The sequence below is a fragment of the Herpailurus yagouaroundi genome, unplaced genomic scaffold (assembly GCF_014898765.1).
Source record: "Herpailurus yagouaroundi ecotype Mexico unplaced genomic scaffold, PumYag 100, whole genome shotgun sequence".
Lineage (NCBI taxonomy): Eukaryota > Metazoa > Chordata > Mammalia > Carnivora > Felidae > Herpailurus > Herpailurus yagouaroundi.
Genome location: NW_024412391.1, coordinates 82585780 through 82610644, shown reverse-complemented (window position 1 = coordinate 82610644; position 24865 = coordinate 82585780). Strand labels below are relative to the sequence as shown.

Below are 24865 nucleotides of genomic sequence, written 5' to 3'. Positions count from 1 at the left end.
TACGCCAACAAAATTCACAACCCAGAAGAAATGGATAAATTCCTAGAAACATATAAACTAATAAAAGTGAAGCAAGAAGAAATAGAAAATTAGAACACACTGATTACTAGCAAAGAAATTCAATCGGTAATCAAAAAACTCCTAACAAACAAAAGACCAGGACCAGACAGCTTCATAGGCAAATTTCACCAAACATTTAAAGAAGAATTAATACCCATTCTTCTCAAAATATTCCAAAATCAGAAGAGGAAGGAAAACTTCCAAATTCAAACTTCCAAATTCATTCTATGAGGTCAGCGTTACCATGATACCAAAACCAGATAAAGACACTACAGAAAAAGAGAAGTACAGGCCAATATCTCTGATGAATACAGATGCAAAAACCTTCAACAAATTACTACCAAACCTAATCCAACAATACATTTAAAAAAAATCATTCACCGTGATCAAGGGGGATTTATTCCTAGGTTACAAGGGTGGTTCAATATTTGCAAATCAACCAACGTGATACATCACATCAATAAGTAAAAGGGTAAGAACCATAGGATCATTTCAATAGATGCAAAAAAAGCATTTGACAGAGTATAACATCCATTCATGATAAAAACCCTCAACAAAGTTCAGAGGGAACATTACTCAACATAATAAAGGCTTTATATGAAAAACACACAGCAAACATTATACTTAATGGGGAAAAACTGAGAGCTTCCCCGAAGGTCAGGAACAAGACAAGGATATACACTATCACCACTTTTATTCAACATAATACTGAAGTCCAAGCCACAGTAATCAACAAGAAAAAGGAATAAAAGGCCCCCAAATTGGTGAGGAAGAAGTAAAACTTTCACTATTTGCAGATGACATGATACTGTATATAGAAAACACTAAAGGCTCCACCAAAAAACTACTAGAACTGATAAAAGGATTCAGTAAGGTCACCAGATATAAAACCAATGTACAGCAATCTGTTGCATTTCTTAGGGGGTGCCTGGGTGGCTCAGTCAGTTAAGCGTCCAACTTCAGCTCAGGTCATGATCTCATGGTTCGTGAGCTGGAGCCCCGCATCAGGCTCTGTGCTGACAGCTTAGAGCCTAGAGCCAGCTTCAGGTTCTGTGTCTCTGTCTCTCTCTGCCCCTCCCCTGCTCATGCTCTGTCTCTCTCTCTCTCTCTCTCTCAAGAATAAACATTAAAAAAAGAAGAAATCTGTTGCATTTCTTCAATATTGAAGCAGCAGAAAGAAATTAAGAAAACAATCCCATTCCTATAAACACTAAAGAAATCGAATTAGTAGTGAAAAATCTCCCCAAAACCAAGAGTCCAGGGCGAGATGGCTTTCCAGGAGAATTCTACCAAACATTTAAGGAAGAGTTAGTACCTATTCTCTTGAAGATGTTCCAAAAACTAGAAATGGAAGGAAAACTTCCAAATTCTTTCTATAAAGCCAGCAATACCTTGATTCCAAAACCAGACAAAGACCCACTAAAAAAGAGAACTATAGACCAATTTCCCTGATGAACATGGATGCAAAAATCCTCAACAAGATATTAGCCAACCAGATCCAACAATACATTCAAAAAATTATTCACCACGACCAAGTGGGATTTATACCTGGAATGCAGGGTTGGTTTGATATCCATAAAACAATCAATGTGATTCATCACATCAATAAAAGAAAGGACAAGAACCACATGATCCTCTCAATAGATGCAGAGAAAGCATTTGACAAAATACAGCATCCCTTCTTGATAAAAACCCTCAAGAAAGTACATCCCTACTTTCCCTTTATCCCAGAAGGATTATACCTCAAGATCATAAAAGCCATATATGAAAGACCCAATGCTAATATCACCCTCAATGGGGAAAAACAGATAGCTTTCCCCCTAAGGTCAGGAACAAGACAGGGATGTCCACTCTCGCCATTGTTACTGAACATAGTATTGGAAGTCTTAGCTTCAGCAATCAGACAACACAAAGAAATGGCATCTAAATCAGCCAGGAGAAGGTCAAACTTTCACTCTTCGCATATGACATGATACTCTATATGGAAAACCCAAAAGATTCCATGTAAAAACTGCTAGAACTGATCCACAAATTCAGCAAAGTTGCAGGATATAAAATCAATGAACAGAAATCAGTTGCATTCCTATTCACCAACAATGAAGCAACAGAAAGAGAAATCAAGGAATCGATCCCATTTACAATTGCACCAAAAACCATAAAATACCTAGGAATAACCCTAACCAAACAGGTGAAAAATCTATACACTGAAAACTATAGAAAACTTACGAAAGAAATTGAAGAAGACACAAAAAAATGTAAAAATATTCCATGCTCCTGGATAGGAAGAACAAATATTGTTAAAACGTCTATACTTCCCAAAGCAATCTACATATTCAATGCAATCCACATGAAAATTACAACAGCATTCCTCACAGAGCTAGAACAAACAATCCTAAAATTTGTATGGAACCAGAAAAGACCCCAAATAGCCAAAGCAATCTTGAAAAAGAAAACCAAAGCAGGAGGCATCACAATCCCGGACTTCAAGATATACTACAAAGCTGCAATCATCAAGACAGTATGGCACTGGCACAAAAACAGACACTCAGATCAATGGAACAGAATAGAGAACCCAGAAATAGACCCACAAACGTATGGCCAACTAATCTTTGACAAAGCAGGAAAGAATATCCAATGGAATAAAAACAGTCTCTTCAGCAAGTGGTGCTGAGAAAACTGGACAGCAACAGGCAGAAAAATGAACCTGGACCACTTTCTTACACCATACACAAAAATAAACTCAAAATGGATGAAAGACCTCAATGTAAGACAGAAAGCCATCAAAATCCTCGAGGAGAAAGCAGGCAAAAACTTCTTTGACCTTGGCTGTAGCAACTTCTTACTCAACATGTCTCCGGAGGCAAGGGAAACAAAAGCAAAAATGAACTATTGGGACCTCATCAAAACAAAAAGCTTCTGCACAGCGAAGGAAACAATCAGCAAAACTAAAAGGCAACCGACGGAATGGGAGAAGATATTTGCAAACGACGTATCAGATAAAGGGTTGGTATCCAAAATCTATAAAGAACTTATCAAACTCAACACCCAAAAAACAAATAATCCAGTGAACAAATGGGCAAAAGCCATGAATAGACACTTCTCTAAGGAACACATCCAGATGGCCAACTGACACATGAAAAAATGCTCAACATCACTCATCATCAGGCAAATACCAATGAAAACCACAATGAGATACCACCTTACACCTGTCAGAATGGCTAACATTAACAACTCAGGCAACAACAGATGTTGGCGAGGATGTGGAGAAAGAGGAACCCTTTTGCACTGCTGGTGGGAATGAAAACTGGTGCAGCCGCTCTGGAAAACAGTATGGAGATTCCTCAAAAAATTAAAAATAGAACTACCCTACGACCCTGCAATTTGCACTACTAGGTATTGATCCAAGGGATACAGGGATGCTGTTTTAAAGGGGCACATGCACCCCAATGTTTATAGCAGCACTATCAACAACAACCAAAGTATGGAAAGAGCCCAAATGTCCATCGATTTATGAATGGATAAAGAAGATGTAGTATATATACACAATGGAGTAGTACTCGGCAATCAGAAAGAATGAAATCTTGCCATTTGCAACTATGTGGATGGAACTAGAGGGTATTATGTTAAGCGAAATTAGTCAAAGACAAATATCATATGACTTCACTCATATGAGGACTTTAAATAGAACATAAGGGAAGGGAAGAAAAAACAATATGAAAGCAGGGAGGGGGACAAAACATTAGAAGAGACTCTTAAAGATGGAGAACAAACTGAGGGTTACTGGAGGGGTTGTGGGAGAGGGGATGGGCTAAATGGGTAAGAGGCATTAAGGAATCTACTCCTGAAATCATTGTTGCTCTATATGCTAACTTGGATGTAAGTTAAAAAAATAAATTGAAAAGAAAAACCAATCCCATTTACAACAGCACCAAAAACAATAAAATGCCTAGGATAAATTTAACCAAAAAGGTGAAAGACCTATAGTCTGAAAACTATAAAACATTAATGAAAGAAACTGAAGATGACACAAAGAAATGGGAATACATTCCATGCTCATGGAATGGAAGAATAAATATTGTTAAAATGTCTATACTACCCAGTGGAATCTACACACGTAATTGCAATCAAAATACCAATAGTATTTTTTACAGAAGTAGAACAATCCTAAAATTTGTATGAAACCACAAAAGATCCCGAATAGCCAAAGCAATACTGAAAAAAAGCAAAGCCGGAAGCATCACAATTCCTGACTTCAAAGTTATATTACAAAGTTGTAGTACTCAAAACACTATGGTACTGACACACAAAAATAGACACATAGATCAATAGAACAGAACAGAAAACTCAGAAATGAACCCACAATTATATGGTCAATTAATCTTCAACAAAGCAGGAAAGACTATCTAATGGGCAAAACACAGTCTCTTCAACAAATGGTGTTGAGAAAACTATAGAGCCACATGCAAAAGAGTAAAACTGGACCACTTTCTTATACCATACACAAAAACAAATTCAAAATGGATTAAAGACATACATTTGAGACCTGAAATCATAAAAATCCTAGAAGAGAGCACAGGAAGTAATTTCTAGGACATTGGCTGTAGCAACATTTTTCTAAATATGAAACAATATGAGATAAGAAAAATAAAAGCAAAAATAAATTATTAGGACTTCTGCACAATGAAGGAAACAATCAACAAAACTAAAAGGCAAACCTACTGAATGGGAGAAGACATTTGCAAGTGACATATCCAATAAAGGGTAAGTATCCAAAATATATAAAGAACTTCTACAACTCAACATCCAAAAAAACCAAATAATCCAATTAAAAATGGGCAGAAGACATGAGTAGGCATTTCTCCACAGAAGACATCAGATAGCCAACAGACAGATGAAAAGACGCTCAACATCAAGAAAATGCAAATCACAACCACAATGAGAGATCACCTCCCATCTGTCAGAGCGGCTAAAATCAAAAACACAAGAAACAAGAAGTATTGGAGAGGATATGAAGAAAAAGGAACCCTTGTGTACTTTTGATGGAAATGAAAACTGGTGCAGCCATTGTGGAAGACAGTATGGAGGTCCCTCAAAAAATTAAAAACATAACTACACTACAACCCACTAATCACACTATTCAGTATTTATCCAAAGAATACAAAAACACTTAATCAAAGGGATACATGTGTTTATTGCGGCATTATTTACAATAGCCAAATTAGGGAAGCAGCCAAAGTGTACACTGATACATGAATGGATAAAGAACATATGTTATAGATACATAACATGGGATATTACTCAGTCATACAAAAAAGGATGAATTCTTGCCATTTGCAACACTATAGATGGAGCTAGAGAGTATAATGCTGAGCAAAATAAATCTGTCAGAGAAAGACAAGTATCATGATTTCACTCTTACGTGGAGATTAAGAAACAAACAAGGAAAAAGAGAGTCGAAGAAACACTCTTACATACAGAACAAACTGACAGTCACCAGAGGGGACGTGGGGGTGGGGGGGATGGGTGAAACGGGTGAGGAGGAGGGCACTTGTCCTGATGACCACTGAGTAACAGACAGAATTGTTGAGTCACTGTATTGTACACCTGAAAACTAATATAGCTCTGCATGTTTACTATACTGGAATTAAAATAAAAACTGAATAAAAAATGCAAAGTTTTTTTAAAAAGAACATACTTTTTTCGACTTGAGTTTGTGAATTGTTTTATGGCTGAGAAAATTGGAAGAGACCCAGGATGCAAGAAAATCCGTCTGTTTTGCCTTTTACCGCCATGTAGGCTGTAGCACTGGCAACCCTAATACCTGACCATATGGATCTCTGTGTCAGTCCACTCCCAAAATGTGCTGTCATGAGGCCCATGCACGTGCTGGGACCAGGAAGAGTCAAATTTTTGATAAAATCCATGAGAAGAGGACGAGTAGGAAACGCGTTTATGTTACAAAGCGTAAATCTGAAATGTGCTGTCCACAACTACGGGGCAGCCTGCAGTCAGTGTGAGATCAGAGTCCTTCCTCCTGGTAGCTTAATCTATTCTTAATTCACTACTTAAAAGAAAACCTCCAAGAAAAAAAAAGGAGAGAGAAATTGGTGTGTGTGTGTGTGTGTGTAAATACTTATTCAAAGTGTACACACTGAGCGTCTAAGCTGAGCACTGCCAGGCAAACAAGACTAAGTGAGACATGGTCAGCTCCGTGCAGACGTTTCCTTCCGAGAAGGCAGATTAGACCTGCCGGTACGCCAGGATTCCCGTCCACCCCCACACCACTGCAAACCAACACCTGAAGCAGGTCACGCATACCCTCCTTCCAAATTTTTCTCTAAGGGTTAGGGCTTTAATCCTGCATTTCCGCCCTTTCCCCGCCCCCAGTACTCCCCGCCCACTCAAGTTCAAGTTCCGGGTACTTCCGTCAAATGCCCGTAAACAAGGTGTGACTTCACCCTGCCCATGACTCCAGCTCTCTTTGCTGCAAGAATGGCTTTTCCCTTCCCCACCCAAACTCTGCAGTTGGTCCAGCCCTCTTCGGGCTTGACCTCCCAGGGAATCTGTTCCCTTTCGCCTCATGCCAGCAAATTCATTCCACCCTCCCTGCAGCCTGCTTTGCTCCTGTGGGATGGCAGCTGGTCCAGCGGTCCCCTCCCTACTCTCACTCCCATCCCACCCCGGTGCTGTCTGCTTTCCATCATTGTCATGACTCCCAAAAGGGCAAGGACCAAGTCTTCATCTCTTTTATTTCTATACCCTCAAGCAGAGCACGGAAATAAGAAATCTGCTGGCTTGAATTAAACAGAATACTGTGAGGGAGCCTATGCTAACTGTCCTCAGAGCAACCCCTAAAGAGTTTTGGAAGTCCAGTGGAAGGATAGAGGAAATATGAAGTTACAGAATTCCTTTAACAGCCTTTAAAAAGTTGCAAAGCCAACTGATCAGAGTCTAAAATTTCAGAAACATATAAGCATAAGGACACATGCTCCTACAAGTGCAGAGAGAAACCCTTCACTAAATGAACAGATGAGGGGGGAGGGGGACAAGAAACTTACATTTTTGAGCTCTAGGGATTCTACTAAAGTGACTCATGGATCAGCTTCTGAAAAATTGGGAGGTGTCTTCCCTCCTTTCCGAACTCAAACATTCCAGCCATCTGGACATTTACTTGATTTCTCAAACCATCCAGAAAAGTACACCCTCCTTCAAAATACTCCGAAAATAGGGGAAAGTGACAAGGGTAGTGACAAAGGTAGTGGACACTGGACAAGGGTAATGACACTCATTCCCAGCACATTTTACTTGTTTTATCACTAGTCTGATGGTTGGTTTTGTTCCACTTCTGGCAGTGGACCCAGTGTGGTCCCCAGTGCATATTTGTACCCTTTTCCTTAAATGCTATTCAGCCTACATCCACATGCCCTCATGTTGTCCCAGATTCCTTCAATCATAGAATAAAATAATTCATCCACAGTAAAGCATTAGTGGCTCCCTTTGTTACTTTTCCCAGAGCTGACCTGGAAGAGAGGACAACAATTTAAACAAAGGGATTAGTCTCTGATGGGGGGGGGGGGGGATTTCAGACAATGTGGCAGACAGAAGGAGGAAGCAAATCTTAGTATCTCAGGGTGAATGACCTCTGGTCCCCCCAATACAAGGCTTGTTGCAACTACCTGTGCTGTCCATGCATAAAAGTTAAGTGTGGCTGCCCTCAGGATATGCTTCCGACATCTATGACAGCAAGGAGCCCAACTGCCTGAGCTGAGGAGAGCCCACCAAGGCATCTGCACTGAGGCTGTGCTTCACATGACTGGACACAAAGGCTGGCGCATTCCTGTGAAACCCAGGACTTGTTCAATGGGAGATTTGGGCTTGAGGCCTCCACATTAGCCTGGCTGAACCTTTCTGAGAACTACACTGCAATCTTAACTCTTTCTACCCGACATTTCCTCTTTCCCTTCTCCTCCCCAGGGCAGACTTAATATCTCTGACTGCTCTCCCGGCCTCTTCCAGCTCCCTCCCCATTTTCCTCAAAGCATGTTCCCCAAATTTCTTGCACATCTAATCCTGTCTTGACATCTGCTTCTTGGGGGAGCTGAACTAACACACCCACCTAATGCCCCGCTCCCGCAAGCCTCATGTAGTAAATGCCTCCAGTATCTACATCACATCCTTCAGCCCACCTGTGTGAGTGCACACTCACCATGTGCTGACAGCATCCTGCCTCCAGCAAGAGTCCAGGTTTCCACTAGATCTCAGAGCCTTCCCCACAACCACAGGGGCCCCTAGTCTAGAGACAAGTACAGATCTGACATGTATAGGATGTTTATCTCCCAGGTGAAAACAGTCAGTGAGAGCTGGGAGCTGGTGCATAAATGTCTCGGCCTCCCTTCCTTCTGTACCTTTCTTAGCAGGTCCCAGAGGAAGGAAGTCCATGGTGGCCATAGCAGCAATCCCACAATGCACCCTTAGATACGCTTTCCCTTCTTCCCTGCCCCACTTTCCACACTCCCTCCCTCCTGTTTCCTGGGATCACCTCCTAAATGAACTCCCTAGACCAAGTCCTTGTCTCAGGTTCTGCTTTCAAGAGAACCCAAACCAAAACACCTGATAATGTGAGTTTAGCAATACAATCATTATAGACCAAACTCTCCTTTGAGAAAACACTGCTGAGTGTCTATGTGGACTCCATAATTTAAAAATATTCTGTATTTAAGTATCCTATACCTAATGCTTCCTTAACGGGTATGGTCTCTAGCCTCCATGATGGCCAGACTGTGGGCCACCTCCTGGTAATCGTGCCCTTACATAGCCCCTCCCACAATGAATATGAGTGGGACAAAGGAGAAGTGACAGTGTGTGTTTGGCAAAACCAGTCCGTAGAAGCATCACATTTCCGCAATGGTCTCTTAGATCTCTCTCTCTAGGGGAAGCCCACAGCTCAGCAGCTCTGAAATTCTAGACCCTCAGAAACCCTGAAAGAAAGTAAATGATGATTCTTGTTTCAGGCTAAGTGTTGGGATCTGTTATACAGAAATAAACAAATAATAAAAAGGAAGATTCTGAGGGTTCTCACAGCTTTACATATAGAACTCAGTAACACTCGGGGTGCCTGGGTGGCGCAGTTGGTTAAGCGTCCGACTTCAGCCAGGTCACGATCTCGCGGTCCGTGAGTTCGAGCCCCGCGTCGGGCTCTGGGCTGATGGCTCAGAGCCTGGACCCTGTTTCTGATTCTGTGTCTCCCTCTCTCTCTGCCCCTCCCCCGTTCATGCTCTGTCTCTCTCTGTCCCAAAAAAATAAATAAACGTTAAAAAAAAAAGAACTCAGTAACACTCATACCAATCCTGTGAGTAAGCACTATTTAGAAGCCCTATATATTTTTTTCCAATTCCCCCAGGGAAAAAATCTTGTCTCAACTCCCCAGTATGATGTAGTAAGATGAGTACAATCTGTTGACGGCCCTGAGAATGTTTAGAAAGTAAACCTTCCTGAGCTTCCTAGTCAAACTTGGGCTAGATGACAAGCAGGGCCCCCTCCCACGTTCACATTCTATTATTATTCTTCCATCTATTTAACTAAATAGGATCTGCCTCCACTCCAAAGAGCAAAACAAAGAAATGAAAAACGAAGACTTAACCAAACTTTGGAAATTAGGGTGTTTAATGTTAGGGCAGGAAGAGTAGGCTGCTGACTAAAAATTAGCTTGAGGGAAGTAAGAAAATAGACACAAGTATTGATAGGGAAAAACATATATTTAGTAAGTGGCTATAAAGACTCTCTCTCGGGGCGCCTGGGTGGCTCAGTTGGTTAAGCAGCCGACTTCGGCTCAGGTCATGATCTTGCGGTCCGTGAGTTTGAGCCCCGCGTCGGACTCTGTGCTGACAGCTCAGAGCCTGGAGCCTGTTTCAGATTCTGTGTCTCCCTCTCTCTCTGACCCTCCCCCGTTCATGCTCTGTCTCTCTCTGTCTCAAAAATTAATAAACGTTAAAAAAAAATTAAAAAAAAAGACTCTCTCTCAAAACAAAATATCATCTCTATCTGAAGAATAATTCAGGATATGAAAGGAGAAAAATCGGGCAAGGAGTGACATAGATAAAAATCTCTACTGCTTTTCCCATGCTCTGGACTTCCGGGTTCACAGAGAGGGGTATGGAGTGTGCCTCACTCAACATACGCTCAGGTCCTGCAGACAGAAACAACCGCTGGGCCCCACGTTCTATCACTCCTGGTATACCAGCTTTTTAGTCTGGAAATTGCCAAGCTGGTTTCTTTCCTTCTGCAAGGAAAGAAACCTTCCTTGCTCCTCTCCTGGGGGCACCTCCTGGTAACATTGCCCTCTGTATTCCATCTTCTGCTGGCCTGGCATTTTGCATTGTCTTTGGGTCAATGAATCAGTAATCTGGGCCCCTGGGAGCATCTACCTTACTTACTGATTCTGTTCCCAAGTTACCCCAAAAGGAAACTGGGGCCTCTTACCCATCATTTAAATGCATTTCAGTTGCTTATGTTACTTATGAAAGAACTCGTTGCCAAATCACCTTAATTAAACCCTTTTTCTAAAGCCACTTAACCCACATTAGCACAAACACTGGTAAAAAAATAATTATACATACACCCATACTGTACTAAGGATTCTGAAAATGACCCAGTATTTTCTGAAAAATGTGCAAAGATAGATTCCAGACTGTTCAGACATCTGAATTTTTTCTATTTCTTCACTTTAATTCTGATCAACATTCAAAGACACACTAGGCGGCCATTGAACACACATAATCAGTAATGACTGGCTGTAAATGACCACAGGCTGGCTCTCCCTCCTCTTAAAATACAAATTATTATGTGTTTATTGAGCACCTGCCCATACCTGGTACATAAGTACCACTGAATTTCATCCTCATCATAACACTATTAAGGTTGGAATTATCATCGGCTTTAAACAGGTGAAAACCCAAGATTTCAAGAGGTTATAACACTTGTCTGATGCCACAGAGCAGGTGAGGCTGGAGTTCAAACACAAGGTTTTTTACTCCTAAACTCAGTGTTTGCCTGTTTCTTTTTCCATCTAGTAAAAAATATCAAATTCATTAACTATACTCTTCTATTCAGATTTAACCTTGATGAACAAGAATTTGATGTATGGTTTCATATTTTATTATTTCCCCATCCTAATGTCTGATATTTTTAATTGAAGTACAGTAACACTGACAATGTTATATTAGTTTCAGATGTACAACACAGTGTTTCAACCATTCTACATGTTATGCTATACTCACCCAAGTATAGCTACCATCTATCATCATACCATACTATTACAATACCAATGACCATATTCCTTATGCTATACCCTTCATCCCCATGAGTAACTCATTCCAAAACTGGAAGCTTGTACCTCCCACTCCCCATCACTTATTTCGCCCATCCCCCCATCCATCTCCCTTCTGGCAACCATCAGTTCCTTCTCTGTTTTTATTGGTCTACTTCTGTTTTTCTTTGTTCATTTGTTTTGGTTTTTTTATATTCTACATATAAATAAATTCATATGGTATTTGTCTTTCTCTGAGTTACTTCATTTAATACAATATCCTTTAGGTCCATCCATGTTGTCGCAAATAGCAAGATCTCATCCTTTTTTATGGCTGAATAATATTCCTCTGTGTGTGTGTGTGTGTGTGTGTGTGTGTGTGTGTATGTACACACATTTTTATCCATTCATCCATTAATGGATTCTTAGGTTGCTTTCCTATCTTGGTTATTATAAATAATGCTACAATAAACACAGGTGTGCAAGTATCTTTTCAAATAAGTGTTTTTGTTTTCTTTGGGTAAATACCCAGTAGTGGAATTATTGGATCATATAGTATTTTTAAGTTCTTGAGGACCCTCCATACTGTCTTCCATAGTGGCTACACCAGTTTACATTCTCACCAACAGTGCACAAGGATTCCCTTTCCTCCACATCCTCACCAACACTTGTTATTTCTTGTCTTTTGATTCTAGCCATACTGACAGGTGTGATGGGATCTCTCATTGTGGTTTTGATTTACATTTCCCTGGTGGTGAGTGATGCTGAGCATTTTTTCACGTGTCTATTGACCATCTATAGGTGTTCATTGGAAAAATGTTTATTTTGGTCCTCTGCTCATTTTTTATTTGGAATATTATTATTATTATTATTATTATTTGCTACTGAGTTGTATATGTTCTTTATATTTTTTGGATATTAACCCCCTATCAGATATATCATTTGCAAATATCTTCTCCCATTCAGTAGGCTGCCTTTTTTGTTGTTGATGGTTTCCTTTCTTGTGCAAAAATTTTATTGTGGTGTAGTCCCAAAAGTTTATTTTTGCTTTTGCTCCCTTGCCTGAGGAGATATATCTAGAAAAATGTTACTAAGGCCAATGTCAAAGAGATTACTGCTGGTATTTTCTTCTGGCAGCTCCAAATTTAAAACAAAAGAAAAAAAGGCACTGAGAAGTAAAGTACTTAGCCAGGGCCACTCAATAAGTACAAGAGCAAGGATGGAAACCAGGCAGTCTGGCTTCAGCATCTGTGCTCTTAGCCACCACACTGCCCTGCCTTGGTTGTGGGAGTTGCCTTGAAAAGAAAGTATTTGTATTTCTCAACTTATCCTGAATAATACGTTGTACCCTACAAAATTTCCTCTCTGCTTTGGCATTTAAGCAGAAGTCTTTTTTAGAAACTGACTCCAATTCAGGACATGATTTTTGAGTTGGAATAAACACTGTTTTCTTCCAGGAAACACTCTTCCAATACTATAAAATATCATTGGGAAGAAGTATTCAGTAATCAAAATGTTACTGCCAAGCTATGTGGGAGCACACAGGCTCTTCAAAACAAGGCACTTCTTTCAGCCCATCAGCAATGTTTACTTGTCCTCAGTAGACGTATGGAATTTGGGGGAGGCAGTATGCAAACAGCTAGTGGTTAATCTTCCTTGAATTCCCACCACTGTAGTTAATCTGCATAATTGGGCATCTGTTGACACTATCTTGTATTTTTTACCTTTCCTCTTAGACATCCTCCTGTTTCAGTGACCAGCTCTTTGAGTGAAAGAGTAATGGCTTACACCTCTCCTCCCCTCCATAGAGCCTTGCACGTAATGGGCTCTCCAGTGTTCGCTTATTTAAGACATTTCAAACCTTCAAAAATAAAAATCGTTCTATTTGTTCTCTGAGCCACTACAAATTCCACAAGCTTCTCTTGCCTCTGGCACCCATCATTTCTGTGCTGAGAGCTGATTAGCCCACCCGGTCAGGCTGGAAATAGACAGAATGATAGTGTTCCAAGGGTTCTAACTGTGCCCAGTGAAACCAAGCCAAAAGCCACCAGAGGACTACCAGACTCAGTGCTAAACCCCACACTTTAGGAGGGACTTTGCCAAGCTGGAGCTGCCCCGAGAAGGGTGACCAGAGAGAGAAAGTTCTGAAAACCTAACCATGCAGAAGGCTGAAAGATGCAGTGATGTTCAGTTTGGAGCAGACCATACTTGGAGCACACGCTCAGGCATTTGAAAAGCTGGCCTGGGAGAGGAGGATCATGCTAATTCTAACTGAGGGACACCAGAGCCTTTCTCCCCCAAGCCATTTCCAGTGGGGCATTGATATGTGGCTATGAAGAAAAGAGTTGGGTGGGTGGATAAATTTGGAAAATGCTACAAAGGCAATCCCCCTCTGAGATTCACAAAGCACGTCAGCATACAAAAGATTCTGAGAAAATCCCCTCAGAAAGAAATCTTTGTCAGAGTTTATTTACCTTACTTATTCTGTACCACAATCCTCCCTTTCGTTTCCCTGTATAATGCCTATGAACATCTCACACACAGTACATGAGAAGAAGGTGTCCCGTGAAACGCAACTGGGGCTGGTTTTCAGAAATTATCAGGAGGTAAATTTTGATATGATAGATCATATTTCCCACCATTCAGGCTGGCCAAAGACAACCGGCTGTCTTGTGAAGCTAGGAGTGCTGAGCCACTGAAGTTGTTCAAAACAGGCCAGAGGCGGTGAAAAGTCTGATCATCAAGTCTGAAATTCTGGATTCTATGATAACTGGCAGGAAAAAAGAAGGAATTTCCATCGAAGTTCCCATGTTCAGTTGGTCTTCCCTGTGGAGTTAGGGACCTCCACTTCCTTAGAAATAATTAGTCTCATTACGTTTGTGTTCCAATTACACTTGCAGCATTATAATTATTTATAAACATGTCTGTCCCTCTAGACAATGACTCAGTCTGGAGAGCACAGCCCACGTATTCCTCAGTTATGTAATGGAAACAATAATGGTACCTACACCATAAAGCTATTATAAATGTTAGGATAGTTACTTCATGTAAATCACTTTGAACTGTGGCTGGCACTGCTCAACAGATGCAGCAAATATTCTTGTAATTATAGATGCTGGGGCAAGAGTAGCTTTGAGAACTCCTACACTAGACTTTTAAATTCTTGAGATCACAGTTTCTTTCTGCCTATTACTATCCTCAATATATAGGAGGTATTCAATATTATAAAATACATAATTATAAAATACGTGGGTAAATGGAGGAAGGGAGAGAGGGATGGATGAATATTTAAATGGATGGATGAGTGGATCAGTCTTGTCTCCATTGATGTAGTTCGTGGTGCCTGCGTGGGCTTGGTCCATCAATATCTCCAATGCGCCTCCAATGTATAGCCGCAGGCCTTCCAGAAGGGGCTCCTCTATCCTTTCCTTTGTAGGGGCACTGTAGTCTTAGAGCAAAACTTCTCCATTGCTCTGTAGTCTTAGAGCAAAACTTCTCCCACTGAAGTACCCCCTTTCTATGCAGAAGAATGGCCGTCCTGGCCTGCCTTCCAGAGTCTGAGGGCCTAAGTCTGATTTTTATCTTAAAATTCAAGAAAATTTACGGTTTATATCATAACAGGTCTGTGTGCTTTTAAACAAATGTTTTAAATTTTCACCAACAGGTAAAATTGATGTACACAATATGTTGAGTTCGTCCTGTGGCTTCCAGCCCCTCTCACATCCTGGTGTGTACCTTCGAGAAATACACAGCCCTCCAGTTCCAGAAACCTAACAACCTTCTCTGGGTCTCATCACCCAAATCCACTTGCTCTATTTTGTTTGTTCTGTGTGTAGATTTACACCCTGGAACTTGATGTTTCAGATCCATTTTTGTTTCTGCCAACAATAAATCTCAGGCAGCATTCTGGAAGGCAAGGAATTTATCACATTTACTGATGTACTTGCTTTGAGGCATAAATAGAGAAGACACAAATATGGAGTCTAAGGATATTCTGGCTGACAAAGAAAAATGACCATTTATACGGCTTTAAAAAAATCTTTTTTTAACGTTTATTTATTTTTGAGAGACAGAGAGAGACAGAACATGAGCAGGGAGGGGCAGAGAGGGAGGGAGACACAGAATCGGAAGAGGCTCCAGGCTCTGAGCTGTCAGCACTCAAACCCACAAAGTGTGAGATCATGACCTGAGCCAAAGTCAGATGCTTAACCGACTGAGCCACCCAGGCACCCCTATATAGCTTTTAAAGTAACAGTTCTCAATTTCAGTACCACTACTGCTGAAGACCAATTAGCATTAAAAGGTGTTCAGAGGCTTTTCAAGAATATATTACAGAAGAGAAATGCTGGAAATCTAATCTGCTCAAAAAGAATTTTTTTAACTCACAAAAATGTAATAACTTCAAAATACAGGTCAGGACTCCATCTTGATAAGTACTTTCTGTTTCCAAGTTTATCTAAAAAATTTCTCATTAGCTTTGCTGTTTAGTTTACCAATCCTGCAGACCTATTCAGCTAATCTATCCAGAGTTCCTTCAGGACTGGACTTCCTCCTTGAGAAGCAGGATTTCACTTGCAAGAACTGAATCAAAAAGCCAGGGACTAAAGAAATTTCAGACTTAATAAAGGAATATAGAAAGGAATTTTTTAATGAAAAAAAGTTGTATCTGTATTCCCTGAACCTCTCTTATCTGGAATATAGATAGAACTGCCCCCTCTCACCCCAAAGAAAGGGTCGGGCCCTCCAGTTCCTCAACCAAGCCCCAAGATTCCAGCCTGAGCCAAAGCCCCAGACCCCCGACTTAGCCAGAAGGGAAGATGGCAGGAAGGCCATTCAACAGAAGATTAATACAAGAAGGAATTTTCCCCAGCATTTTGGGAAGGCCTAGACTTTTTTTTTTTTAATGTTTATTTTTGACAGAGAGAGAGAGACAGAGCATGAGCAGGGGAGGGGCAGAGAGAGACATAGAATCTGAAACAGGCTCCAGGCTCTGAGCTGTCAGCACAGAGCCCGACATGGGGCTCTAACTCGCAGACCGTGAGATCATGACCTGAGCCAAAGTCAGACACTCAACCGAGTGAGCCACCCAGGCGCCCCTCAAGGCCTAGACTTTAAAGGCAGAATTGGGGAACTTCTGCTTCCCACCAAGATGGAGTGACAGGGAATGTATTTATCCTCACTCCTGAAACAACTTCTAAAAACAAACAAACAAAAAAAGCTTTTTATCTTCATGAGGTCCTAATAGTTCATTTTTGCTTTTAATTCCCTTGCCTTTGGAAATGTGTCAAGTAAGAAAGTGCTGCAGCTGAGGTCAGAGAGGTCTTTTCCTGCTTTCTCCTCTAAGGTTTTGATGGTTTCCTGTCTCACATTCAGGTCCTGCATCCATTTGGAGTTTATTTTTGTGAATGGTGTAAGAAAGTGGTCTAGTTTCATCCTTCTGCATGTTGCTGTCCAGTTCTCCCAGCACCATTTGTTAAAGAGACTGTCTTTTTTCCATTGGATGTTCTTTCCTGCTTTGTCAAAGATTAGTTGGCCATACGTTTGTGGGTCTAGTTCTGGGGTTTCTGTTCTATTCCATTGGTCTATGTGTCTGTTTTTGTGCCAGTACCATGCTGTCTTGATGATGACAGCTTTGTAGTAGAGGCTAAAGTCTGGGATTGTGATGCCTCCTGCTTTGGTCTTCTTCTTCAAAATTACTTTGGCTAATCGGGGCCTTTTGTGGTTCCATATGAATTTTAGGATTCCTTGTTCTAGCTTCAAGAAGAAGAATGCTGGTGCAATTTTGACTGGGATTGCACTGAATGTGTAGATAGTTTTGGGTAGTATTGATATTTTAACACTATTTATTCTTCCAATCCATGAGCACGGAATATTTTTCCATTTCTTTATATCTTCTTCAATTTCCTTCATAAGCTTTCTATAGTTTTCAGCATACAGATCTTTTACATCTTTGGTTAGGTTTATTCCTAGGTATTTTATTATTCCTGGTGCAATTGTGAATGGGATAAATTTCTTTGTCTTTCTGTTGCTTCATTATTAGTGTATAAGAATGCAACTGATTTCTGTACATTGATTTTGTATCCTGTGACTTTGCTGAATCTGTGTATCAGTTCTAGCAGACTTTTAATGGAGTCTATTGGGTTTTCCATGTATAATATCATGTCATCTGCAAAAAGTGAAAGCTTGACTTGGTCTTTGCCAATATTGATGCCTTTGATTTCCTTTTGTTGTCTGCTTGCTGATGCTAGAACTTCCAACACCATGTTAAACAACAGCAGTGAGAGCAGACATCCCTGTCATGTTCCTGATCTCAGGGAGAAAGCTCTCAGTTTTTCCCCATTGAGGATGATATCAGCTGTGGGCTTTTCATAAATGGCTTTTATGATATTTAAGTATGTTACTTCTATCCTGACTTTCACGAGGGTTTTTATTAAGAAAGGATGCTGAATTTTGTCAAATGCTTTTTTTTAATCGATTGACAGGATCATATGGTTCTTATCTTTTCTTTTAGTAATGTGATGTATCACGTTGATTGATTTGCGAATGTTGAACCAGCCCTGCAGCCCAGGAATGAATCCCACTTGATCATGGTGAATAATTCTTTTTATATGCTGTTGAATTCGATTTGCTAGTATCTTGTTTGAGAATTTTTGCATCCCTGTTCATCAGGAATATTGGCCTGTAGTTCTCTTTTTTTGCTGGGTCTATGTCTGGTTTGGGAATCAAAGTAATGCTGGCTTCATAGAATAAGTCTGGAAGTTTTCCTTCCCTTTCTATTTTTTGGAACAGCTTGAGAAGGATAGGTATGATCTCTGCTTTAAATGTCTGGTAGAATTCCTCAGGGAAGCCATCTGGTCCTGGACTCTTATTTGTTGGGAGATTTTTGATAAAACCTTCTGCACTGCAAAGGAAACAATCAACAAAACTAAAAGGCAACCGACGGAATGGGAAAAGATATTTGCAAATGACATATCAGACAAAGGGCTAGTATCTGAAATCTATAAAGAACTCACCAAACTCCACACCCAAAAAACAAATAATCCAGTGAAGAAATGGGCCGAAAACATGAATAGACACTATTCTAAAGAAGACATCCAAATGGCCAACAGGCACATGAAAAGATGCTCAACATCGCTCCTCATCAGAGAAATACAAATCAAAACCACACTCAGATATGTCAGTCAGAGTGGCCAAAATGAACAAATCAGGAGACTATAGATGCTGGAGAAGATGTGGAGAAACGGGAACCCTCTTGCACTGTTGGTGGGAATGCAAACTGGTGCAGCTGCTCTGGAAAACGGTGTGGAGGTTCCTCAGAAAATTAAAAATAGATCTACCCTATGACCCAGCAATAGCACTGGTAGAAACTTACCCAAGAGATATAGGAGTGCTGATGCACAGGGGCACTTGTACCCCGATGTTTATAGCAGCTCTTTCAACAATAGCTAAATTATGGAAAGAGCCTAAATGTCCATCAACTGATGAATGGATAAAGAAATTGTGGTTTATATACACAATGGAATACTACTTGGTAATGAGAAAAAATGAAATATGGCCTTTTGTAGCAACATGGATAGAACTGGAGAGTGTTATGCTAAGTGAAATAAGTCATATAGAGAAAGACAGATACCATATGTTTTCACTCTTATGGGGATCCTGAGAAACTTAACAGAAGACCATGGGGGAGGGGAAGGAAAAAAAAGTTAGAGAGGGAGGGAGCCAAAACATAAGAGACTCTTCAAAACTGAGAACTGAGGGTTGATGGGGGGTGGGAGGGAGGGGAAAGTGGGTGATGGGCATTGAGGACAGCACCTGTTGGGATGAGCACTGGGTGTTGTATGGAAACCAATTTGACAATAAATTTCATATTAAAAACAAAAACAAAAACCAAAAAAAAAGCAGAAAAAAATAAATGAAACTATGGTTTATAAGACACTGGACACCAGGCAACAAAGAAAGTGATCCTTTAAAGAGAGGAAACAAACAAGCAATGAACCCAAGCAAGCTTGACCAATTCTCAAAGTTACAGAATCACAGCTGAAAGGCCAAGAAGACCATGGACAGCTAGAATTCCCATGATGTGCATGCAGCGCAGAGTACCATAAAGGAGACGACTGCACAGAGAGCACAAGAGAAAGCACGCACACATGCTCCAGAGATCTGCAGAGGGTTCCTCTTGAGTATTCAGCAGAGGGCTGCTAAGAGCATGTGTGTGAGGAAGTGCCTGAAAGGGTTAAAGGAAACAGGACCTAAAACACCTGCAGACCCAGGATTAGTGCCTGTTCTGCCAACCAGACCACAAAACACTGTAATTCACCGGCTGTGTGGGTGATAATCAAAAGTGTTGAGCATTGGGAGTGAGAAATAATTAACCCTAAACGGAAGACTGTTCCAGTTCTGCCTAACAATCTTAAAGGCAAGCCCTGAAAGGATCAAAGTCTTCCAAGTAAATTAACTGCATCCCAGAACAAAGCTCAAGAACATTTATAACAATATGAAAATACTCAGTGTCCAGGGGCACCTGGGTGGCTCAGTGGGTTAAGCATCCGACTTTGGCTCAGGTCATGATCTAGTGGTCCCATGAGTTCGAACCCCGTGTCGGGCTCTGTGTTGACAGCTCAGAGCCTGGAGCCTGTTTCAGATTCTGTGTCTCCCTCTCTCTCTGACCCTCCCCCCATTCATGCTCTGTCTCAAAAATAAATAAATGTTAAAAATATATATATATCCAGTGTCCAACGGTAAAATTTACAATATCCAATCAAAAGTCACCAGACATGCAAAGAAGCAGAAAACTACAATTCATTGTAAGAAGAAAAACCAATCAGGTGAAGCCAACCCAGAATGGATACAAATGCGAGAACTGCAGAAAAATACTTTAAAACAGTTATTACAACTATATTCCTATGTTCAGAAAGCTGGAGAAAATGTTGAACAGGCTATAGTAGAGACATAAAGATATTTTAAATAATTTTTTAATATTCATTTATTTTTGAAAGAGAGAGAGACAGAGTGTGTGTGTACATGAGCAGGGGAGGGACAGACAGAGAGGGACAGGGAGACAGAGAATCCAAAGCAGGCTCTATGCTAAGAGAAAAGCCCGACGTGGGGCTCAAACCCACAAACCATGAGATCAGGACCCGGGCTGAAGTTGTACACTTAACCATCTGAGTCACCCAGGCTCCCCAAGACATGAAAATATTTTTAAAAGACTTCACTTCCAGAGATGGAAATGACAATATTTGTGATGAAAAACATATCAGATGCGATTTAAAGCAGATTAAACATTACAGAAAAAATCATTAGTGAATTTAAAACCTACCAGGAAAAGCTATTCAAAATAAAACACAGGGCGAAGAAAGACTCAAATATCAATGTACAGAACATCACTAAACTGTGGGAAAGCATCAAGGAGCCTGATACACATATAATTAGAGTCTCCAAAGGAGACAAAAGAGAGGGAGAAAACAGAAAAAATGGGCCAATAGATCACACCTACAATTTTTTAAATTTTCTAAATTTTTAAATTTTCAAAATTCTAAGAAGTTCAACAAACTCCTGCACACATGAGAAACATAAATAACATGATACCAAGGCACATTATGTATCAAATTTCTGAAAGCCAGTGTTAAAGGGAAAATCTTAGAGAAAAAAAGACACCTTACATTCAAAGGAACCAAAGATAAGCATGAATTTTTTGGTAAGAAACAATAAAGGGGGCTAATAACAAAGCAATGTCTTTAAAGTACTGAAAGAAAAAGTCTATACTCCATGAGAATCTCTTTTAAGAATATCAGTGAAATAAAGACATTGAAACATATAAAAAGGACAAAGGAAGTCCTTTGGGGGGGTAAACATAAGGAAGGAAAGGAATGGAAAGGAAATGATGCCAAGTGGAACCGTAAATCCATAGTAAAGACTGAACACCACTGGAAATGTTAACTATTTTTGGTACGATTGTTTTCCTCATTGTTTAACTCTTTAAAAGACAACTGCCTGGGGCTCCTGGGTGGCTCAGCCAGTTTAGCATCCAACTCTTAATTTCATCTCAGGTCATGATCTCACGGTTTTGAGATCCAGCCCCTAAATGGGCTCTGAGTCAGGCTCCATGCTGGGCATGGAGCCTGCTTAAGATTCTTTCTCCCTCTCCCTCTCCCCCTCCCCTACTGGTGTTCTGAATGAATGAATGAATGGCAACTGCCTGATTAAAATGGATAAATACATCATGACCAAGGCAGGTGGAGTTTAATCTGATGAATGCAAGGTTAATTTCACATTCAAGAATCAAAAACATTTTATAACTTATCATATTAGTAAACTAAAATGAAAAACCACATGATCATTTCAATAGATGCATAAGACATACTTAACAAAATCCAACATTATTTCTGGTAAAAACTGAGCAAACTAGAAATAAAAGGGAACTTTCTTTTTTTTTTTTTTGTAGTTTTATGGTTTTATTAACACAAATATGATGTGCACATAAACTGTCTATTCGTTTTCTTCGCTGCGCAGTCTGGCATTGGGATTCGTGACTCTGATGGCCAGCTGGGCTGCTCTTTCCACAATGGCTTTACGGTTCTTGGAGGAGACATTGTGAGCAATCTCTGCACAGTAAGATTTGTTGCACATCAGCAGCACCTCAAGCTCCTTGACATTGTGGACTAGGAACTTCCGGAAGCCACTGGGCAGCATGTGCTTTGTTTTCTTGTTGCTCCCGTAACCAATGTTGGGCATCAAAATCTGGCCCTTGAATCTTCTGCGCACCCTATTGTCAATGCCTCTGGGTTTCCGCCAGTTGCGCTTAATTTTGACATATCGGTCTGACTGGTGCCGGATGAACTTCTTGGTCCTCTTTTTAACGATCTTGGGCTTCACCAGAGGTCTGAGGGCAGCCATGATGCCGAGTTACAGATGGCTGCCACCTCCGCAGGCAGCGCCGAGGAAGAGAAAAGGGAACTTTCTTAATCAGATAGAGAACCCTATGAAAAATCTATCATTAATATCATATGAGGGGAAAGACTGAATTCACACAGGAACATAGAATAGAGAAACAGCTTTGAAACTGGAAAAGAAAACTGAAGGATTAATATATCCTGATTTCAATGTTTACTATAAAGGTGCAGATATCAAGAGAGTGTGGCATTAGGAGTGTCTGGGTGGCTCATCTGGTTAAACACTTGACTTGATATTGGCTCAGGTCATGATCTCATGGTTTATGAGATAGAGTCCCATGTCAGTCCCTGTGCTGACAGTGCAGAGCCTGCTTGTGATTCTCTCTCTCCTTTTCTCTTCTCTTTCTCCTCTGCTCACACGCTCTCTCGAAATAAATAAACATAAAAAAAAAAAAAGACAGTGTGGTATTAGTGTAAAGATAGACAAATAAATCAATGGAAAACCAGAGAGAGTCCAGAGATACAATCACCTTTGTGTGGACAATTGATTTTCGATGGAGGTACAAAAGCAATCCAAAGGAAAATGGATGGTCATCTCAATAAATGGTTCCTGAAACAACTGTATATCCACATGCAAAAAAAGGGGGGGAGGGGCTTTGATCCATATATCACACATATTTGAGAATTAACTCAAAACAAAATATATGTAAGTATCAACCTGAAACTATAAAACTTCTAGAAGGAATTTGGGGTGGAAAGGAAAAAAAAACTTCTAGAAGGAAACCTAGGAGAACATCTTTGTGACACTGTGTTAAAGATTTCTTAGCTATATACTAAGTGTATCATCTATAAATGGAAAAAATTAATAAAACAGACTTCATTAAAAACTTCTCTTTGAAAGACACTCTTAAGAATGAAAAGACAAGCCACAGAGTGGGAGAAGTTACTTACAAATCACATATCTATCTGATAAAGGACTTATATCCAGAATATATATCACTCCAAAAACTCAGTAACAAGAAAACAACCAACCATTAAAAAAAAAGATGGGCAAAAGATTTGAATGGACACTTCACCAAAGAAGATATAAAGATGGCAAACACATTTTTAAAAGTTTTTTAATGTCTATTTAGTTTTGAGCGACAGAGCATGAGCAAGGGAGGGGCAGAGAGAGAGGGAAACAGAGAATCTGAAGCAGGCTCCAGGCTCTGGGCTGAGAGCTCAGAGCCTGACACGGGGCTCAAACTCACGAACCGTAAGATCATGATCTGAGCCGAAGATGGATGCTTAACCAACTGAGCCACCCAGGCGCCCCAAACACATTTTTTAAAAAGATACTTGACATCATTAGGCATGAAACACAAATTTAAATCCCAATGAGGTATCATTATATACCTATTAATAGAATCCCTAAAATGTTAAAAAGTACACATACTAAGGTTGGTGAGGTGTGAAGGACCCACAACTTTCATACCCTGAATGCAAACTGGGGCAACTGCTTCAGAAAATAGTATGCTAGTTTCTTAAAATGGTAAACATACTGTGACATATGACCCAAACATGCTACTCCTAGACATTTAGCCGAGAAATGAGAGCAGACATCCATACAAAGATCGCACGAGTGTTCACGGCAACTCCACACATAACAGCCAACAACTGCTCATTTGCAATAAAAAGGAATGAGCTATCGACATGCACAGCACTGATGAATCTCTAAATAATAATGCTGACTGAAAGAAGTCAATGAGAAAGAATGAAATATGGCCCCTTGCAGCAACGTGGATGGAACTGGAGAGTGTTATGCTAAGTGAAATAAGCCATAGAGAGAAAGACAGATACCATATGTTTTCACTCTTATGTGGATCCTGAGGAACTTAACAGAAACCCATGGGGGAGGGGCAGGGAAAAAAAAAAAAAAAAGAGGTTAGAGTGGGAGAGTCTAGCCAAAGCATAAGAGACTCTTAAAAACTGAGAACAAACTGAGGGTTGATGGGGGCAGGGAGGGAGGGGAGGGTGGGTGATGGGTATTGAGGAGGGCACCTTTTGGGATGAGCACTGGGTGTTGTATGGAAATCAATTTGACAATTAATTTCATATATTGAAAAAAAAAAAGAAAGAAGTCAAAAACACATAAACTTTATGATTCCGTTTCTGTAAGATTCTGTAAAGATTCTGTAAAGTGAAGATGGCTGGTGACAGTTTCATGGATGTATACAAATGACAGGACATCAAATTGTATCCTTTAACATGTATAGTTGATTCTATGTCCATTTTACCTCAAGGGAGCCGGTAAAAAAAAAAAAAAAAAAATTAACAAAGGCAAAAAGAAAATAAAGGCCAACTTGATTAAACCAGTAAGAGTAAGAAAAGGGATAAAGAGGAACCAGCAAAATAAGCAACAAACTTAATGTAAGTTTGCAGAAAATGAGCATTATCAACTGCCACTAAATGTAAATAAACTGAATGAACCTGTTAAAAGACACAGATTGTCAAATTGGCTTGAAAAAAAATCCAGCCAAGGGGTGCCTGGGTGGCTCAGTCGGTTAGGCATCCGACTTCAGCTCAGGTCATGGTCTTACAGTTTGTGAGTTTGAGCCCCGTGTCAGGC

At 40.3% G+C, this 24865-nt stretch overlaps 1 protein-coding gene and 1 long non-coding RNA gene across 4 annotated transcripts in view; both read right to left on the bottom strand.

Moving 5' to 3' along the window:
* The window catches only part of LOC121028873 (uncharacterized), a 170385-nt gene that overhangs the window by 69100 nt on the left and 76420 nt on the right, over window positions 1-24865 (bottom strand). The gene's annotated exons all lie outside the window — the stretch shown is intronic.
* Window positions 21792-22324, bottom strand: LOC121028872 (60S ribosomal protein L32). Its single transcript, XM_040472919.1, has one exon. The coding sequence runs from the start codon at window positions 22259-22261 to the stop codon at window positions 21854-21856; it is 408 nt and encodes a 135-aa protein (XP_040328853.1). The 5' UTR covers window positions 22262-22324; the 3' UTR covers window positions 21792-21853.